The sequence below is a fragment of the Fukomys damarensis genome, unplaced genomic scaffold (assembly GCF_012274545.1).
Source record: "Fukomys damarensis isolate Sample0158 unplaced genomic scaffold, DMR_v1.0_HiC HiC_scaffold_12, whole genome shotgun sequence".
Lineage (NCBI taxonomy): Eukaryota > Metazoa > Chordata > Mammalia > Rodentia > Bathyergidae > Fukomys > Fukomys damarensis.
Window position 1 is genome coordinate 53,121,195 of NW_022900924.1, and position 18,067 is coordinate 53,139,261.

The following is an 18,067-nucleotide window of genomic DNA, read 5'->3' on the forward strand; positions in this document are numbered from 1 at the left end:
CTCAGCTGAGATGGGATCCTCAGGCCGGGGAGGGGCAGAGGTTGGGCCTGAGGCCTGGACCGGTCGGTCACTTAGGCGAGGACCGGATTCCTGCTTGAAGGATGGAGACTTGTCTCAGGGTGACAGCCGATCTCTCCCTCACTCTGGGCCCACAGCACCCTTCTTCCTTTGGCCCTGGCTCTCACTGCCTTTCCATCCGGAGTTGTCCGCATGTGAAAACTCCCCAGGACCGGGACTTTGCCAGAAACAGGCGCTGTTTCCCTCGGTGGAGACAGTGTTTTCTTCTCCACTACAACTTGTCCAAGCCCGTTTCGCCATCACCCGCTCACTGTCTCGGCCTCTTCCTTCACCCTAAGGACCCTCGTCCTCTCCAGCCCGCCCCCAAGCTCCTCTGTCCCCGTTCTCGGGTCGTGTTCCCCGTCCCCTCCCCCCCCACACCCCCACCGTCCTCCCGAACATCCCGGCACCCTCCTTCCTAATCTCGGAGGCATCTCGTCTGGCTGAGCTGGAGAATTCCGGGATCTAGGCCATACTCCTTCACAGACAGCCCCATCCTTGGGAGGAGGAACAGGAGAGAGCCTGGGGGGAAACGGGGACAGGGGGAGGGTCGGGTCAGGAGCCACTGAAGACAGAAGCTGTAGGAGACTGCGACTGAGGGGAATGCCAAGGAGCTAAGGCCAAAGCAGAAAGGCACTGGCTGGGAGCCATTTGTGGGAGGGCCCAGGTCCCTTTCCTGAGACAGGGACTCATGGGCCCAGAGGTAAGGGCCCTTAGTTGTCTAAGCAAAAAAACACCTCACCGGGCATGGTGGGGCACACTTGTAATCCCAGCACTCGGGAGGCTGAGGCAGGAGGATCACTGTGCTGTGAGTTCGAGACCAGCCTGGGCTACATGGTGAGTTCCAGGTCAGTCTCAACTATATACTGAGACCCTGTCTCAAAAAACCAAAAAAAAAAAAAAAAAGCACCAACACCCATCTTTCACCTTCCAGCCCCTCAAACTGCCCACACCCTTCTCCTGTAACAGGACCCTTAGCAAGATCACTCTCTCTGATAGACAATACCCAGATTTCAGTGTTGAAAAGAGAAACGACGACAAGAGGGTCTCCAGGAATGGAGTGGGTTGTAGGAAAGAAAAACAGGACACAAGACTCCTATCGGATTTTGACAGCAGGTATGGTGTCCAGGGAAAAAGAAACTGGATAGCCAGGGACTGAAAAACCCACCAAGCTAAAATAAGACCTCCAGGACTCTTCCCCAGGCACTGACCTATCCAGCCAGATCTCTGCTGGACAAAACCTCTGCTCCTCTCTCATCTCTTCCCCAGCCAGGTCCCATCTCCTAGAGAAATGGATCCCCCTCTGTAAGTCCTCCCTGTGCGTGGGTGGAAGAGCTGGGCTTCATTAGTGGACCATGGTCCAGGGCAGGGGATCCAGGCCCAGCAGGGGTAGGAGGAGAAGGCGTCACTTCCGGGGGCCTTCGCCAGTGTCTGGTGGCTCTCTGCTCTCTGATTGGGCCGAAGTGGCCGGGTCAGACGTGTGACCCAGTGCTATGGAAGGGCTGTGCCCCAGCGCCCCATGTCTTCCTACTCATCTGCTCCCCAGAGTGCTGTCCGCTGCGCGCCTGGTTCCTTAAGCCCTGCTCCCTGGGGTGAGTGGCACGCTGGCTTGGTGCTGGTGAGGTAGGAAGGACAGGAAGAAGTGGGCTCTCGGCTGGGGGAGGGGCAGGCCACTGGAACCTACAGGCACTGACCTTTGTCGAGAAGAGTGTAGCTTTCCCAGAATGGGAGGAGCAGGACAGAGCAGGACTAGGGGGTGGGGTGCTGGTTCGGAGGGACTGATCACAGACATGGTGGAATACAGCACCGCACCGCCCTGGCTGGCTCCCGGAAAAGGAGACCTGGGCCCAGGGAGAAAATAAAGGAGGAGCATTAGGGTTAGAGAACCCAGCACCGAGATGGACATAGGCCCAGCCTCCATTCTCACCCGGTCACTCCTGGTTAGCTTAAGGCTCTGAATCCTGGGGCTGAGGAAGCTGGATCAGGCAAGCCAGGGCACAAGGAAGAGGGTAAGGGGAGGAGGACTTGTGCATGTTGACAGACCTAGAGGAAATCCCAATGTTGAATCAGGTGCAGACCTCTTTGCACAAGTTGTGAAAAGAGGAGGAAGCCATGTGGGGGGTCCTGGGAAGGAACCGGAAGGGGTCTGCAGAGGGGCAGAGGGGCAGGTGCAGCTCTGAGACAGAGGTTGGCTGCTGTCTCGGGGGCAGTAAGCCATGTGCGACGGGCATCATCCCGCTCAGCAGGCACCCATTCCTGGGCCACTTGCCTCAGGAAGGAAATCCAGGACTGTTAGGCCACCTCAGTTTTTTCAGAACATGGAATGCAAAGAAAAACTCCAGGAGGCTTTACGTGTGGGGTAAATAGGGAAAGAATGAGAGGCTAACGTCTCGCACCAGCTTGTAATCCCTGCCTTCCGGTGGTCCCCGTTATCTCTTTGCTGAATCCCCCTCCCACATTATGCACACTTACTGCTTCCTCATCCTGCCCTGTACTCCACTTTCCATGCTTCTCCAGGTTGGCGCCACAGTTCTCCCTCTGCGCGTCCCACCCTGGATTCTCAGCCCTAACAACGGAGCTCACTCAGAATTGGGAACCAGTTGTGTGTGTGTGTGTGTGGTGTCCTGCTGCTCTCCGTGGGGTGTGGGGGGCACTGAACCCATTTCAGAGTCACTGACAGAGAGACCACGCCCTATGCTGTAGTCACAGGACGACACGGGGACAGCTCTCCCAGCATCTGCCCTGCTTTCAAGGCAGCCTTCTCCTTGAAACGGCCACTCTTCCTGTCACCTACAGGAGAGATTCCAGACCTTCTTCCTCTGCCCGCCTGTGCCCCACCCCACTCTGCCCAGAAGTGCAAGAGCCCAAGCCGCCTCCATGGCCGCAGGAAGGATTCAGGGGAGAGGCCCCATACAGGGAGCCCCTCCAGCCAGACACTCCAGCCAGAATGCAGCTGACTGGTAAGAACGCACTCAAGGGAGGAGGGCCGGATTGGAACACAGTGAGGGAGAGAAAAAAGAGATACTAGGGGGATGGGGCGGGGGATCCACTCTTCAGGGAACACGGTGTCTGATCCTTAGAAGCCCTGGATTCAGGTCTGGGTCCTACATGAGAAATCCTGGACCACCACCTGACAATGACTTCTTCCTTATCCCCCGCCACCTTTCAACCTCATTTCTCCTCATCTAAGAATTGCTCCTGGTGGTCCTTCTTCTCCTTACTGCAAGACTAACTCTGTCCAGCCCAGCTCCACCTGCCTGTGACCCCCGACTCCTAAATAAGCTGCTTCGTGATGCCCATGTCCTTCATGGCAGACTGGTAAGAGCCCCACGCACTAGCCCTTCTGCCCCCTTAGTTGGTAGCTGCCTTCACCCACACTGCTTTCTTACACTCCCTGACCAATGACTATGACTCAAGTCTTCGGTGAGACCCCCGGCACCAGGCATGGTGGCACATGTCTATAACCCCAGGTACTCAGGAAGCTGAGGCAGGAAGATTGTCAGTTTGAGCCCAGTCTGGAGAACTTAGCCAGACCTTGTCAGGAAAGGAAAGGGAAGAAAAGGTGACAGGGGCTAGGAGTGCACCTCAGTGGTAGAGCGCTTACCTAGCCTGAGCAAGGCCCTGAGTTCAATCCCTGAACCACCCCTCAAAAAAAAAAAAAAAAAAAAAAAAAAAAAAAAAAAAAAAAAAATTAAAAAAAAAAAAAAAAAAAAAAAAAAAAAAGAAAGAAAGAAAGACTTCTGCCTGCTATTGATCACCTCCTGGCAAGGACCGTGATTTGCACTGGAGCCTTTCTTAGGAGCCCTAGTCTGGACAGAGTGTTCATGGGAGACTCCCTCTGCTACTGGGCCACCACACCCTCCTCTATTTCAGCTCCCTTCTCCCCCTACCATCTTTCTCAACAGAGCCAGTGCCCAGACGTTAACCCTTTGTCCGCACCCGTCCTGCTGCCTGCTGTGGACTTCAGCTTGGGAGAATGGAAAGCTCAGACGGTGAGAAAGCCACGTGGAGCCTGGGGGTGTAGCTCAGCGGTGGAGCACCTGCCTGGCAGCATGTGTGAGGCTCTGGCTTTGGTGCCCAACATCAAAGAAGAAAAAAAGAGAGGGGGAAGGAGGGAGAGAAGCAGGGAGGGAAAAAAGAAAACTGTCCCTTACACTGCCTTCCGTAAGTCTGGCCACCACCGAGTCCCTATTGTTTACCATCGATTCTGCTAAACTTCTGAGCTCCCTAAAAATATCTTACCTTAAGCTTGGCCAGCTGAATCCAACCTACATTCACCTACGATGGTGACCCCTGCCAAGACGCAGGATTCGAGCCTAATATGTTAAACAGATTTGAGGCTGAACACGTGCAAAGCAGAATAGAAGTCTCTCGTGGCCAGGCCTCTGACCTATGCTCCTTCAACCTTCGTAAAATGGCATCGAGTATGGCTGTGTATATAAATACCTGCAGAGCCAGGGATTTAGCTCGGTGGTGCCGGCGCCTGCCTCTCAAGGGCAAGGACCCGACTTCAATTCCCGGTACCAAAAATTAATAATAATTAAAAAATAAATAAATACCTGCAGAGGACACAAAGCTGGGAAGTACCATGAAGCAACAAAAGCTAGAATCAGGAGGAATTAAGTTTCAAGGTGGGATTTGACAGAGATGTACACGTCATTGACCTTACAGGTGTAAACTGAGTAGGGTCCTCTTCCAGTGGTCAGTGGCCTCCCTCGTTCAGTCTTTCAGTCGCACGAAAGATCTCAGAGCGCCGCACAGGCTCCAAAGGTAGCAGGTAACATTATTGCAGCACCTCTTATTTTTACTCACTTATTTTTTGCAGGGCTGGGGATCAAACCCGAGGCCTTGTGCACGCTAGGCGAGTGCTCTGCGGCTGAGCTGCACCCCAGCCCTGAAGCAGCCATGTTTTAGTTGTTTCTGTATCAGCACACGTCTATAGTACATCATGGCCGCATTCCCAGTGGGGAGTTGGTACATACACAACGCTTCTCAGTTCTTTTGTATCCCCTCGCCCTCCTCTCCTCCTCCTCTCGTCTACCTCTTGGTCCACTTCCCATCTGCAAAAACTCTATCTCCCATTTAGCTGTCTTTTACTTTGCTCTTTATTTATATTTTGGATTTCTCATGTAAGAGAAACAATGCAATATTTAAGCTTATATGTCTGATATATTTCACTTAATATTATGGTATCGAGGTGCACCCATTAAGATGAGTGTGGTGGCACATGTCTGTAACCCTAGCACTCGGGAGGCTGAGGCAAGAGGATCACCATGAGTGCTAGGCTACAAAGTGAGTAGCCTGTCATAGCAAGTGAGTAGTTATATAGCAAAACCTTGTCTTGGAAACAATCAAGGTGTATCCATTTTCCTATAAATGACTCGTTTATTCTTTATGGCAGAGTAGTGCTCCACTGTGTATACATATCACATTTTCTTTATCCATTCATCTGTTGATAGACATATAGGCTGTGAAGCAGTTTTTTTGCTTTGAGACAAGGTCTCACTATGTAGCCCAGGCTGGCCTTGAACTCACAGAAATCCTCCTGCCTCAGCCTCCTGAGTACTGGGATGACAGGCATGCACCACCATACCTAGCCTGAAGCACTTATTTTTAAAACTGATAGTTCTGGACTGCTGTAGAAATTTAGTTAGCATCCACGTTGTAGAAAAATTCCTATAGAACTCTATTCTCTCTTTGTCACTGTTTTATGTTTTGTACTGAGGATTGAACCTAGGACCTTTATACTAACCTACATCCTAGTCCACTTTTTTTTTTTTCTAGTACCAGAGATTGAACTTGGGACCTTGTGCTTGCCAGGCATGCACAGTGCCACTGAGCTACATCCCTGACCCCCTGACCCACTTTTTAATCTGAGACAGGATCTTGCTGAGTTGCGAATTGCCCAATCTGAGTTTAAACTCAAAATCCTCTTGTCTCAGCCTCCCAAAGTGTTGGGACTTACTGGCATGCACTACTACGCCCAACTAGAACTCTATTCTGGAGTGGACTATCCTTAAAAATATGAGCCCAACTACTGCACATCCCCCCTCAAGACACACACTAATTATTAAGAGGGACCATCTTAAACATGTCCAGAAGAAAGCACCCAAATAAAAGGCCAGAAAGCATATTGAATGAGGAATGGTTAAAGAAACAAAGCCACAAACCTGACTGATTAGGCTGGAGACGAGTAGCCTGTGTGCAGCAAGAGCTGATTTCTCCTAGAACCCAGATCAACTCTTCTTCCTCCCGAGTCCCAGAACCCTCTTCCTTCCCCACAAGACTGCTAGGGGCACTGGGTCAGGCAGAGGGACAGCACCTATAGATTGTTTCTGTCCCACTTCTGCCACCGTTTAAGTCCCTTCCCATCATCTTTATGAACGGTACGACATCTCATCTCGATTTTTAGTTTTAAAACGCTATAGTCCTAAGGGTTTTTTTTCAGCAGAAAGAGCAGTCATGCAGTACTGAAACCAAGAGCTAAAAGTCAGTGTAAGACCAGCTGGATTGGTGGATACTGGAGTTATTGAAGCAAGAGGCCGATGACCAATTGTCGGGAGACTGAAGGAATTCCTGAGCTGGGTGGGACCCCGGTCCTGTCCAATTCTCAGCTCCTATGATTCATCCTGCTGGCGGCTCCTCCAGGCTCCCCACCCACCATTAGCAAGGCCTTTGAAGCCTCCCGCTTCTTTTCCATCCCTTTCCTAGGAGCAGACCAAAGCACAGGACATTCTAGGAGCAGTGACCCTTCTGCTGGAGGGAGTGATGGCAGCTCGGGGACAGCTGGGACCCACGTGCCTCTCATCCCTCCTGGGACAGCTTTCTGGACAGGTCCGCCTCCTCCTTGGGGCCCTGCAGAGCCTCCTGGGGACCCAGGTAAGTCCCCAGTTGAGGAACCTACAGAAACGCCTCCGCCTCAGTCGCCCAAAAGACCTGAGGGAAGAAAGGGGATCCCGGGACGGTGAGGGGAGAGGCACCTCCCAAGGAGTGCTCCCTCCCAGCTCGGTCTTCCTACAAAGTGGAGGAGGCTGGGGGTCTGGGCCTGGTCTCTGGCCTCAGGCCCATCCTCTGCCCTCAGCTTCCTCCACAGGGCAGGACCACAGTTCACAAGGACCCCAATGCCATCTTCCTGAGCTTCCAACAACTTCTCCGAGGAAAGGTGCGTTTCCTGCTGCTTGTAGGAGGGCCCACCCTCTGTGCCAGGCGGGCCCTGCCCACCACAGCTGTCCCAAGCAATACCTCTCTGTTCCTCCCACTAAACAAGCTCCCAAACAGGACTTCTGCGTTGCTGGAGACGAACTTCAATGTCTCAGCCAGAACTACTGGCTCTGGACTTCTGCACAGGCTGCAGGGATTCAGAGCCAAGATTCCAGGTCTGCTGAATCAGACTTCCGGGTCTTCAGACCAAATCCCTGGACACCTGAAGGGGACACACAGACCCTTGAACGGAACTCATGGACTCCTTCCTGGAGCCTCACCCAGAGGCCTAGAAGTCCCAGACATTCCACCAGGAATTTTAGACACAGGCTTCCGGCCACCCCACCTCCAGCCTGGATATTCTCCTTCCCCGGCCCCTCCTCCTGCTGGACAGTGCACACTCTTCTCTCCTCCACCCACCTTGCCCACACCTCTCATCCAGCTCCACCCCCTGCTTCCTGACCCTTCTAGCACACCCAACTCCAGCAGCCCTCTCCTGGCCACAGCCCACCCTCACCCCCGGAGGTCTCAGGAAGGGTAAGGTACCCAAGCACTGCCAGACGGGAAGGGCCCTGGCAGCCAGCCGCAGCCCCACCAGCCGTCCTGCGTCTACCTGCAACTGGAAGCCCTGGCAGAGAGGGCTGCACAGGACAGAAAAGGGGACTGCTTTTCACTGTACGTTATAACAGAAGCTATTTTTTTAAGCTATTGACAATAAGTATTCATCCGAGCAGCTAGTTAGTGTTGGTCTGTTTTCTGTATAATTTTGCAAATCACATCTGAGTGCTCTTTTTCAGGATAATCCTGCAAAGGCTTGGCTTGGCCCGGCCTGGCCTGGCCTTTGAACAGAGGTAGATTAATTAGCCTTGTGTCAGAAAACAGAAAGTGTAATTTCCTTTGCTTTAAGTTTAAGGCCTTCCAATGCCCTGTCCCCTTTATCATCATTCCTGGTGGGACTGTTTGCTCCTCAATTTTTGAGATCCTTATTCCTGATAAATGAGTAACAGGTGTCTATTAGAAAGGCCAGGGTGTTAGCTCAGTGGCGCCACTGCCTGCCTCACAAGCACCAGGTCCCGAGTTTGATCCCCAGTATCAAAAAAAAGAAAGGCTGTCCCTACACAAATATACGAAATGAGCTTGGAAAAGAATAAATCAGAGTACTGTAAAGCTAACTAAAAAGGGAAAGACGTTCTTCACAGTGGGGAAACAGATCCCACACCCTGACCCACCTCCCAAAAAAGCTAACAGGAAGCCTTGCAGAGCCTCACACCCCAGGTAAGGCTGTGCAGACCTTTCAGTAAAGACCTGCATCCAACAGCTGAGCAAACAGCTAGCCCTGCAGCGGCTCAGCAGGAGGCTTCACCAGCCCTGGGTTTCTGCTTCCCTCCTGTGGAGGTCAGGGGGAAGTGCAGGAAGTGGCATGAGGGGTTCCCTGGGCTGACGCAGCAGGCCAAGCTAAAGCGCAAGTGAAGGCGTATTTCCCATCCCACAAGTGCAGCAAAAAACGCAGCCTGTGTAACTACCGTGAACGCCACTAGGGGATATCTAAAAAGGCGCAGGCCTCTGCAGCGATGCAAAGAGCCACTACCTCCAGGCTCCTGTAGGAAACCAGCCGGAGATTTCCCTTCTCCCTCTCCCCAAAGGAAAGGAAGAAAGGGTACCATGTGGGTAGAGGATCCAGGAATCCAGAGTGCCAAACATTGCCTTAAACACCCCAGGGCCCCTAAGCGCATCCCGAAAGAGTTGGGTGGAAATCAGGAACCATGTGTATATTCCCTTTCAGCTCGCCCCACTTTATAAGGTAGGTGTTGCCGTCTCTACAGAGGAAACAGGCTGTCAGACTCCCACTGCGCACCCTATCATTCACTGATTCTGATTGCCGGGATGTTCCCAGGTCTGTAGGGAGTAAGTACATCACCTATTAAGGGTTCTGAGTAGAAAACCAAAGCTCTTGGTGGCAGTGGCTAATCTGGACACCTCCAGGTGTCCTCTCTCCACGGGCAGAACAGTTACTAGGGAGAAGGAATCAAATGCACAGAGCTGGGGGTGTAGCTCAGTGGCAGAATAAGTGCCCTAGTCTGTGAGGTCCTAGGTTCAATCCCCAGCGTTGAAGAAAAACAAAAACGGATGCACAAAGCTCAACATGTTCTCCAGACCTCAGATGGTATCAGCAGAAGAGAATTAGTTCCACACTACAAATTCTAGTACGAAGTGGCAACTGCATACTATAATTTACTGAAGTAGGCTAAATTTAATAATCAAAAATAATCAAACTAAACACTTTGCAACATATGAAAGAGCCAGCACCAAGAACAAGGTATGTCAAAGAGATCAAAGATTTAGAGGCTCTCAGCACAGGAGAGGCGAGGGTAGCAAAACTGCAAATGCAGGAAGATAGTTCCAGCGTTTCACTTACTCTAGTTCAGGGCCGACTAAAATAAACTCTTGCGCTTCAGTGGGACAGAACCCGCCCCTAGTAAGACTCTAACCTGGACTGGGGATGTAGTTCAGCAGTAGAGCCCTTGCCTAGCAGGGCTGGGTTTGGTCCCTACAGCAAAAACAAAACACACCTGTACTCCCAGCACTTGGGAGGTTGAGGCAGGAGGATCACTGTGAGTTCAAGACCAGCCTGGGCTACATAGTGAGTTCCAGGGCAATCTCACTACATAATAAGACCCTGTCTCAAACAAACAAACAAACAAAAAACGGGAAAATAAAAAAATCATCGTCATCTAACCTGAGGCTGGGGGATGTGTGGGGCCCTGAAGTCAATTCCCAAGCACCAAAGGAAAAAAAGAAAAAGGATGTAACCCATTCCCAAACCACCCCATCTGGTTGCTTCCATCCCTTCTTACCTCACACACACACACTACAATCAGAACACTCATCCCTATTCTATTTAAAGCAGTTCTTTATTTGCCACCCCAGGTCAGCCCAAACCTGCTATGATATCCTAAAAACTATTACTAGTAATTAGGTTCTCACACTGAATACAAATCTGTCCTCCTCCAACCCCTCAAAAGATATGACCCATGGAAAAGTTCTAAGATTCCATAAAAATTCATCCCAACCTCACTGTGTCTCCATCCCCCACCACCTGGGGCAAGGTACACAAACACCTTCCTCCCCTACTGTTTCTACCAGCTCCTGTGAAGACTGAAAATGACAGGGAAGGAGACACCACAGGCATCCCAGCAGGCACAGCAGGGTATCAAGGGACAAGTGCTTAATTCAGAGAATCTTTCTGAGCTATTACCTTGACCTCCCAGGGGAAGAGTCCCAGGGAACGCTAGTGCCAGGCTGAAGAGTCAGCTCACACGCCGGGGCCCTTGTGACCACCATTTCCTTAACCTGTTTCTTTTCCCACTTACGAGTGAGTGACTGCAGTCAAGCCGGGGCATTGTCCCGGGCCCTGGCACTGGACTGCCAAGCTCATTGGTATTGCTGCCCTGTCCACCTCACTGGTCCGTACAGCAGCTCCCTGGTCGGTGCCATCACCACTCAGCCTGCTTCCCAGATCACCCAGGAGCGGAGGGCAGAGACAGTTCCTCCACTTGCTTCCACAGCCACCAAGTCCACTCTTCTTCCTTTCGTCAGACTCCACGCCTGTGTCTAAAGGCCTCCACCCAAAGCCTCCATAAAATTGAACATTCCCAGCCCATGCGAGTGACTCATTCACATCAACGTGAAGCGACTCCTAAGAGACTGAAAGTGCTGGAAGGACAGGAGCAGGGCTCCATGCCAATCCAAAACTCTTTGCCAAATGGGTGGTATCTTCCGGGCCTGGGGTACTATCCTCAGGAGCCAAAGCACACTTCCTCCCGGATCAAAAGCCGCACTGGAGGGTAAATGTTGGAAAGAGCCAGGAGACTGAGATAACCTTACACTGGTACCAAAAGGCCAAGACAGATGCTGTATCAATACATGATCATCTGGCTGTGGGCCAGAAACACACCATAGACAAATCAGGGGGGAAATCATTTTAAAGGAAACGAAAGTTTGTTAAAAGAAGGGGTAAGGGAAGTTTGAAAAAGTGAGATTTCAATTTTAAAAACCATGTACACGAAACAACTGCTGATTCATCTTCGGCTCGCTCACTGGGTCTTTCATGGGCAAGTCAGTCTCCTTGAGTCCAGGCTTGCTGAAGATGCTCCGCAGCAGAGAGAAAGCCAGTCCCTCCTCAACAAGGACCCCAGCAACTTCCGCTCAGACTCGAATGTCCAGAACCCGAGCGACCTGGTGGTAAAGCTGGCTTCCCACCAGGTTCAGAAGGCCAGTTTCTTCATCAGCAGATAAACTCTGGAATCCACCTCGAAGCCATGCAGGTTGTTGGCATCACCCTGCAGCCTCATGAGCAGGCCCCCGTAGGACACATAGGCAGAGCTGAAACAGAGGCCCTGTCCTGTGAGTGTGAGCTCCGACGCAGCTGACACCCACCCACTTTCCATCCCAGCATGAGAGAGACAAGAGGCACTGTCCAGAGGCTGTCATTAGGAGCTAAAACTTCAGACAAGGTGAAAGCACAGATGTGTGCAAAGTGATGTTTTATACAAGCAAAGGCAGAAAACAACTACGCCACAGCTGGGGGGATGGTAAATGAATTATGCTGGATCTATTTACTGGAATGTTCTGCAGCTATTAAAATGTTTAGGAAAAGCTTTATTAACACAGGAAAGTTATGTTTTACAAACGTTAAGCAAAAAGAGAAAACACTATAATGAACATGATCTCAAAGAAAAAGACCAGAAAAATAAGAATGCTGGCCATGGGGCACAGGCCTGTAATTTCAGCTACTCCACAGGCTGAGGCAGGAGGATCACAAGTCTGAGGCCCGTCTAGGCAACTCAGCAAGATCCCGTCTCAAAATAAAAAGGGCTGGGCCAGGGATTTAGCTCAGTGGTTCCGCTGCCTGCCTTGCAAAGTGCAAGGACCCAAGTTTGATCCCTGGTACCAAAAAATAAAAAATAAATTAAAATAAAAAGGGCCAGGAGTGTAGATCAATGGCAGAGTACTTACATAACATATGTGAGGCCCTCGATTATTAAAAACAAAACAAAAAAACCTAGAATATTCAAAAATGTTTATGCAAAAGATACCCTCTGGGTATAGAACTGTAGGTGACTTTTTCCTTTTTCATATTACTTCTCTGCTTTTCAATTTTTTTCTGTACTGGGGATCGAACTCAGGACCTTGAGCCTGTAAGGCAGGCAGCAGCACCACTGAGCTACATCCCTGGTCCCGCTTTTCAATTTCTCAAAAGACTACACGTTGTTTTAATAAAAAAATTTTTGTTTTAATTTTTTAGTACCAGGGATCGAACTCGGGTCCTTGCACTTATGAGGCCAGTGCTGGAACCACTGAGCTAAATCCCTGGCCCCTTAATAAAATTTTATAGAAAAGAAATAAATAATTGGGCAGGGAAACCAAAGAACTAGAGATTGGGTTACAAAGTAGCAAAACACATAAAAAAAAAAAAAGCTTAGCAATTTAATCACTTAATGCTGCAGAGAGTTCTTGGAGAAATCCACTCTCCTCTGCACCTCACACAGCAAGATTACCTGAGATTCTACGAAGGGCAGAGTGAGCAGCCAAGTACTGCAGACTGGGAACTGTCCCCAGAGCAGTCTCTTTTGGTCCTACCCATGTCCGAGGTGCTTCAGGAGGACCCAACGCAGTAGTGGCAGGAACACAGCCCAAATTTTCAGGACAGGGAGAGGAAAAGGATTCTCACCAGACTACATGACTTACAGGCGTGTTGCTGCTTCAGTAGATGTTTCATCCCCCTCGATCCTGTATACTTTCCCATACATCACATACTCAAATTGGTCAGCCCTGTGGAAAAACTGAGCAAAGTTATACTTCATAATAATTAGCAGTACTATGAGGCCTTGATGAATGGTAAATGGGCTGGGCATGCTGACGCATGCTTATAATCCCAGCTACTCAGGCCGCTAAGGTAGGAGGATCACAAGTTCAAAGCCAGCCCGGGCAATTTAGCAAGACCCTGTCTCAAAATAAAAATTTTTAAAAATAGTTGTGACTGGGCCAGGGATTTAGCTCAGTGGTGCCACCGAATGCCTCGCAAGCCGAAGGGCCCAAGTTCGATCCCTGGTACCAAAAAAAAAGAGCTGGGGATGTAGGTTAGTGATAGAGTGCTTGCCTAGCAAGTGTGAGGCCCTGCAGAGATTGAATTACCAGTACAAGAGAAAAAAATGTTAACCCATAAATAAAAAATAAAATGGCACCTGGCAAGTAAGTGCCAGCATTATGACAACAGGTAACTTAGAAACATATTTAGTCCTCACAGCATTTAGTCATTTAGTCCCCCAGCAATCCTGTGAGCCAGGGCGCACAGCCTCAGTCTTCAAAACACTGTAATTCACAAGCATGTTATCAGTCCCCTCAATAAACAGTTTGTTTGAGTTTAGTAGTACGTGTTTGCATACCATAATAATGACCATGACGAACTGACACAAATACACGGTGCATCTTAATTTTTTTTACTTCCCCTTCCATTTCCCTCCCGCCCACCTTCCTAGTTGTTTGATTTCTTAACTGCAATAATTTCCTTAAGGTTATTCAAATCCTGCCGATAATCATTTACTCCAGGAAGGTTCTTCTAGGCCCAGGGATGGAGTTCAATAGCAAAGAACATTGGTGAGGTCCCAGTTTACATCCCCAGCACCACAAACAAATAAACAAAAAAATAATCATAGCCAGGCGTGGTGAGGCATGCCTATAAAACCAGCACTTGGGGGTCTGAGGCAGGACAATCATCATGAGTGTGAAGCCAGCCTGGGCTACACAGTGAGATCATGTCTCAAAAATATATATATAAAATAATAAGTAAAGGTCTTTCTATACCATTTAGCTATTTAATCTTCATGGCATACCTCAAGCGCTCCCTTCTCTACTCCCTCACCTGGAAGGCCTGTCATCTGTGGGGTTGTATTCACCGTCATCAAGGGTACCATCTTCATACAAGGTACTAGCTATAACCAATCGGAACTTGTCACCTGAAAATAACAGCAATATCTCAGGATGAAGAGCTGAAATTGTGAAAAGGTTAAAAAAAAGAACAACTCTTGCTGTGCTCAATACTTACCCAAGTCTACAGGGTAAATCTGAATGTTTACATCTAAGATGAGGTCCATCTTGAACGATTCACTCTCACAATGCAGTCGAGACACTAGGGAGAAATACAAAGAGAATGACAGACATAATACCAGACCCAGGACAGTTTTGGGATTAAGTGCAACGAACTTTTAACCTAGGCTCCATCCCCTGTCCTCTCCTCTGCTTTCATAAAACTACAAACTCAATCAGAACCACGCATGCAAGAAGGAAAATGGCAAAATTTGTCAGGCATGATGGCATATACCTATCATCACAGGACTCTTGGAGGCTGAGACAGGAGGATCACAAGTTTGAGTTTAGCCTGGGTAAGTTAGCAATTTAGTGAGACCCTGTCTCAAAATAACAGAAGGCTGGGCGTATATATAGCTCAGTGCAAAAGCCCTGGGTTGTGGGGGGCAGGGGGCTATGGAAAGTGAGCAGAATCTCACAGAAGAATCAAAGATCCTCTGGCAGTAAATAATATCCAGGCTTTGCACTAATTATTCGTTCATGCAAAGATTTCCATTTTGTGTACTAGGCATTATGGTGAGGGGACTACCAAAATGTTTAAGAACTGATGTCTGAGCCAGGCATGGTGGTAGCACTCCTGTAATCCCAGCATTCGGGAGGCTGAGGCAGGAGGATCGCTGTGAGTTCGAGACCAGCCTGGGCTACATAGTGAGTTCCAGGACAGTCTCAACTACATAGTGAGACCCTGTCTCAAAAACCTAAAAAAAAAAAAAAAAAAAAACTGATGTCTGAACCAGGGACTGTGGCACACACCTATAATCCCAGCACTCAAGCGACTGAGGCAGGATTTGGCAATTTCAAATTTGAGACCAGCCAGGGCTACATAACAAATTCAAGGCCAGCCTGAACTACGTGTCTACATATGAAGACTGTCTCAGAAAACAAAGTAACAACAAAAGAGAACAATGTCTGACTTGAAAAACATGTCTCCAGGTAACAAAAGTGGCACCCCAAAAAAAAAAATCATTAATCCACAGTACAATAGTTATATGAGGTGCAACTGAAAAATATACTGTTTAAATTTTATAAATTCATTAGAGCAAAAGACACATTGCCACTAGTCCACCTCAAAATACTTCCCCTCACTCCAAACACTTAGGCCATTGTTCTTGATACTTTCTGAAGCAGTCCTGAAGTCCTCTTTTGTGTCTTTAGTTGCTCTATTGTGGCTGTCTCGATGTCCTGAATTGATTTCAAAACGTTTACCTTTCACGGTCATTTTGGCTTTGGGGAAGAGCCAGATGTCCCAAGGTGCCAGATCCAGTGGACGAGGACACTGATGCTTTCACCAGCCTGCCTTTTGGCTGGATGGCACCCAGCCGCAGCACTGTACTTTGGATCACACTTCATAAAGACACCCAACAAACTAGGAAGGACTACCAGGACTGCTTCAGAAAGTGGCAAGAGTAGGGCTGGGGATTGAGCTCAGTGGTTCCAGCGCCTGCTTTGCAAGTGCAAGGACCCAAATTCAATTCCCGGTACCAATAAATAAATAAATAAAGTGGCAAGAACACTGGCTAAGTGTTCGGTGACAGTATTTTGACGGAGATCAACGGTGGTATCTTTTACTGTGGTAAGATTTTAATACACGCGATTATTTTTCTATGGCTCGATGTATATCAACCAGCTTGCTCTAACTCAGAGAGGACTTCACAAAGCGTTAAAGATTCGGGGGACAATACAAGAATATAGATTAGTAAGTCTGATACCTCACTGTGTCTCTGGTTTTTTCTCTTTAATCTTGGGCCCCGCTCATGTTAGGCAAGCGCTCTATACCACTGAGCCACATCCCTAGCCCCGCACTGTGGTCTTGGGTGGGGTACCTCTCGGGAACAAAACTAGGATACCACCTACCTCATTGGAACCCCTGAAAGGAATGAATGTGGCAAAGTGTGCAAAGAGCGCACAGTGCAGGTCCTAACAGAGCAGGCAGCAATTACAAGACGCCAAGGAGCAACACCATGCTAAAGCTCAGAGTGCGGGTTTTCTCGTCCTTACGATGTCTACAGAAGGAGGTCGCCCCACCACGTGAGCGGAGGACAGGCGGCCCAGGGGCTTGCCCCAATTCCTTACTTACCCCGGTCAAACTTCTTGCCTTCCGGGTCAATGTCTTTCACATCAAAAATATCCTCAAACAGGATGCCCGCCATCGTGAGCGGGCCACGAGAGAAGCAGCAGCGCCGGGAACTGACCCTCACTTAGAAAAAGCGGGAGAAATAAAAGCCGAAGAGCGGCAGTGCAGGAGCACAATGACGCATGCGCACCGACTGCCAGTAGCGCAGCCACTTCCGTCGCCGCCTCCCTCTTGGGGCTTCTTCACTTCCGCCCCTACTGCTTGCTCCGGAGGAGCGAGCGCATTGACGGTGGGTCTCGGGTCCTGATGACTCCGCCCAGGGCGGGGATTGTCTCAGGCCCCACCTCCCAGGGGGGCGGCGTGAGTTGTAGCGCTCTGCTGAGGGGCTCTACGGCGCCCTCTGCAGAGTCCGGGTTCGGAAGACTGGAATGCTTGGGGGCCTAACCCAGGGAAGGACCTTGATCCTTGGCCCACAGAAGCCCAGCCCTGGCCCTACCCTGCCTGCCTGCGTGCCCGCGTAGGGCACAGTCCGCGCCGGGGGCGAGTGGAGCAGAACTCCGCCCCCAGAGCGCTGATCCGTAGGGCATGGTGCCCAGACCCTCCAGCTGGCAGCAAGGCCCTCCGGCGCTGTCCAGGCCGGCCCAGCCCTGCTGGACGTCACTCGAGCCGGGTCGATCCGGTTTGGGAATTTGCCATGATGTCACTATGGAGAAGAGAAAAGCCTACACTGTCTCTTCGACTTGGTACCGCCCGCTCCCCACACTGGTCTCTTTCTGGGCACTGATCTTCGTGCCCCTGCATGCTGGCTGGGCAGCTTCTTCCCTCACGCTGCCCCTTCTCTCGAACACTGCACCCCTCCCTGGGCACTGCCCCCTCCCTAGACACCGCCTCTGCGTCCCACACTGCGCCCCCCCCGATCCCTGGACAATGGCGCTCAACGCACTCCGCTTTACCCTTCAAGGACCCGGAGAACCAACGTGGAGCCCCCGCGGGCCGTTCCCCTAAAGCAGCGAGATGTCAGCAGCTCCTTGGGTTTCTCCTCGGGCCTGGCCAGGGAGAAGCAACCTCTGCCCCCCACGCCCGCCTCCCAGGAGTGGCCTTCTGGCACCTACGACTCCCTTTCCTGGGGCCTCACCTCTTCCCGCCCCCTCCCTGGCAGCCTCAGGTGCACCTGGCTGGGGAGCCCCCTCCCCAGGAAGGAAAGGGAAGGGTTGAGGGGACAGCTTCCCTCGGCATCGCCCCCCAACTTTGCTTCTCACCCTGGCCCGGGCAGAGGAGGAACCTTCCCTGGCCGACCGCACCGTCCGATGGACAGACGGGGCTGCTCCCGACGGGTCCGGCCCAGGAAGCCTGAGCCACACGGCCCTGCACCCACCATCCGGACCCCCTCCCCAGGAAGGAAAGGGAAGGGTTGAGGGGACAGCTTCCCTCGGCATCGCCCCCCAACTTTGCTTCTCACCCTGGCCCGGGCAGAGGAGGAACCTTCCCTGGCCGACCGCACCGTCCGATGGACAGACGGGGCTGCTCCCGACGGGTCCGGCCCAGGAAGCCTGAGCCACACGGCCCTGCACCCACCATCCGGAGACCACA

The 18,067-nt window shown here is 50.8% G+C and overlaps 3 protein-coding genes across 13 annotated transcripts in view; 1 reads left to right on the plus strand and 2 right to left on the minus strand.

Moving 5' to 3' along the window:
* Positions 1-318, minus strand: part of Chrd (chordin) — an 8,998-nt gene extending 8,680 nt beyond the window's left edge. The window contains exon 1 of the mRNA XM_010624562.3: positions 143-318. Within this exon, the coding sequence (XP_010622864.1) occupies positions 143-318 (176 nt within the window). The remainder of the gene's footprint in view (positions 1-142) is intronic.
* The window catches only part of Thpo (thrombopoietin), a 9,607-nt gene extending 1,117 nt beyond the window's left edge, over positions 1-8,490 (plus strand). The window contains exons 1-6 of one of the 7 annotated variants that reach the window (XM_019207512.2): positions 1,373-1,649; positions 2,854-3,017; positions 3,248-3,375; positions 3,963-4,049; positions 6,769-6,936; positions 7,139-8,488. In XM_019207512.2, the coding sequence (XP_019063057.1) occupies positions 3,005-3,017; positions 3,248-3,375; positions 3,963-4,049; positions 6,769-6,936; positions 7,139-7,798 (1,056 nt within the window). In that variant the 5' untranslated portion in view covers positions 1,373-1,649; positions 2,854-3,004 and the 3' untranslated portion in view covers positions 7,799-8,488. Of the gene's footprint in view, positions 1-1,372; positions 1,650-2,853; positions 3,018-3,247; positions 3,376-3,962; positions 4,050-6,768; positions 6,937-7,138 lie in introns of those variants that run through there. The other 6 variants (XM_010624243.3, XM_010624244.2, XM_033762592.1 and 3 more) reach the window with 6 other exon arrangements.
* A 1,442-nt stretch (positions 8,491-9,932) lies between these two features.
* Positions 9,933-18,059, minus strand: Polr2h (RNA polymerase II subunit H). 5 transcript variants are annotated; one of them, XM_033762596.1, is made up of 7 exons: positions 17,737-17,862; positions 17,431-17,478; positions 16,481-17,180; positions 14,363-14,446; positions 14,180-14,273; positions 13,006-13,089; positions 9,933-11,640 (listed from the first exon to the last, which is right to left on the minus strand). In XM_033762596.1, the coding sequence occupies exons 3-7, from the start codon at positions 16,551-16,553 to the stop codon at positions 11,523-11,525; spliced, it is 453 nt and encodes a 150-aa protein (XP_033618487.1). In that variant the 5' UTR covers positions 16,554-17,180; positions 17,431-17,478; positions 17,737-17,862; the 3' UTR covers positions 9,933-11,522. The 5 variants fall into 5 exon arrangements, with proteins under 5 accessions (XP_033618487.1, XP_033618486.1, XP_010622549.1 ...); XM_033762595.1 differs by lacking the exons at positions 17,431-17,478; positions 17,737-17,862 and adding an exon at positions 17,937-18,059; XM_010624247.3 differs by lacking the exon at positions 17,431-17,478.
* Between the last annotated feature and the right edge of the window lie 8 nt (positions 18,060-18,067).

Excerpts from the sequence above, each read along its gene's own strand:
- Polr2h (XM_033762595.1), bottom strand. The coding sequence starts at position 16,553 with ATGGCGGGCATCCTGTTTGAGGATATTTTTGATGTGAAAGACATTGAC. Across the intron at positions 14,447-16,480 it reads AGGCAAGAAGTTTGACCGGG|TGTCTCGACTGCATTGTGAG; the intron begins GTAAGTAAGGAA and ends ATTTCTCCCTAG. Across the intron at positions 14,274-14,362 it reads GATTTACCCTGTAGACTTGG|GTGACAAGTTCCGATTGGTT; the intron begins GTAAGTATTGAG and ends TGTTATTTTCAG.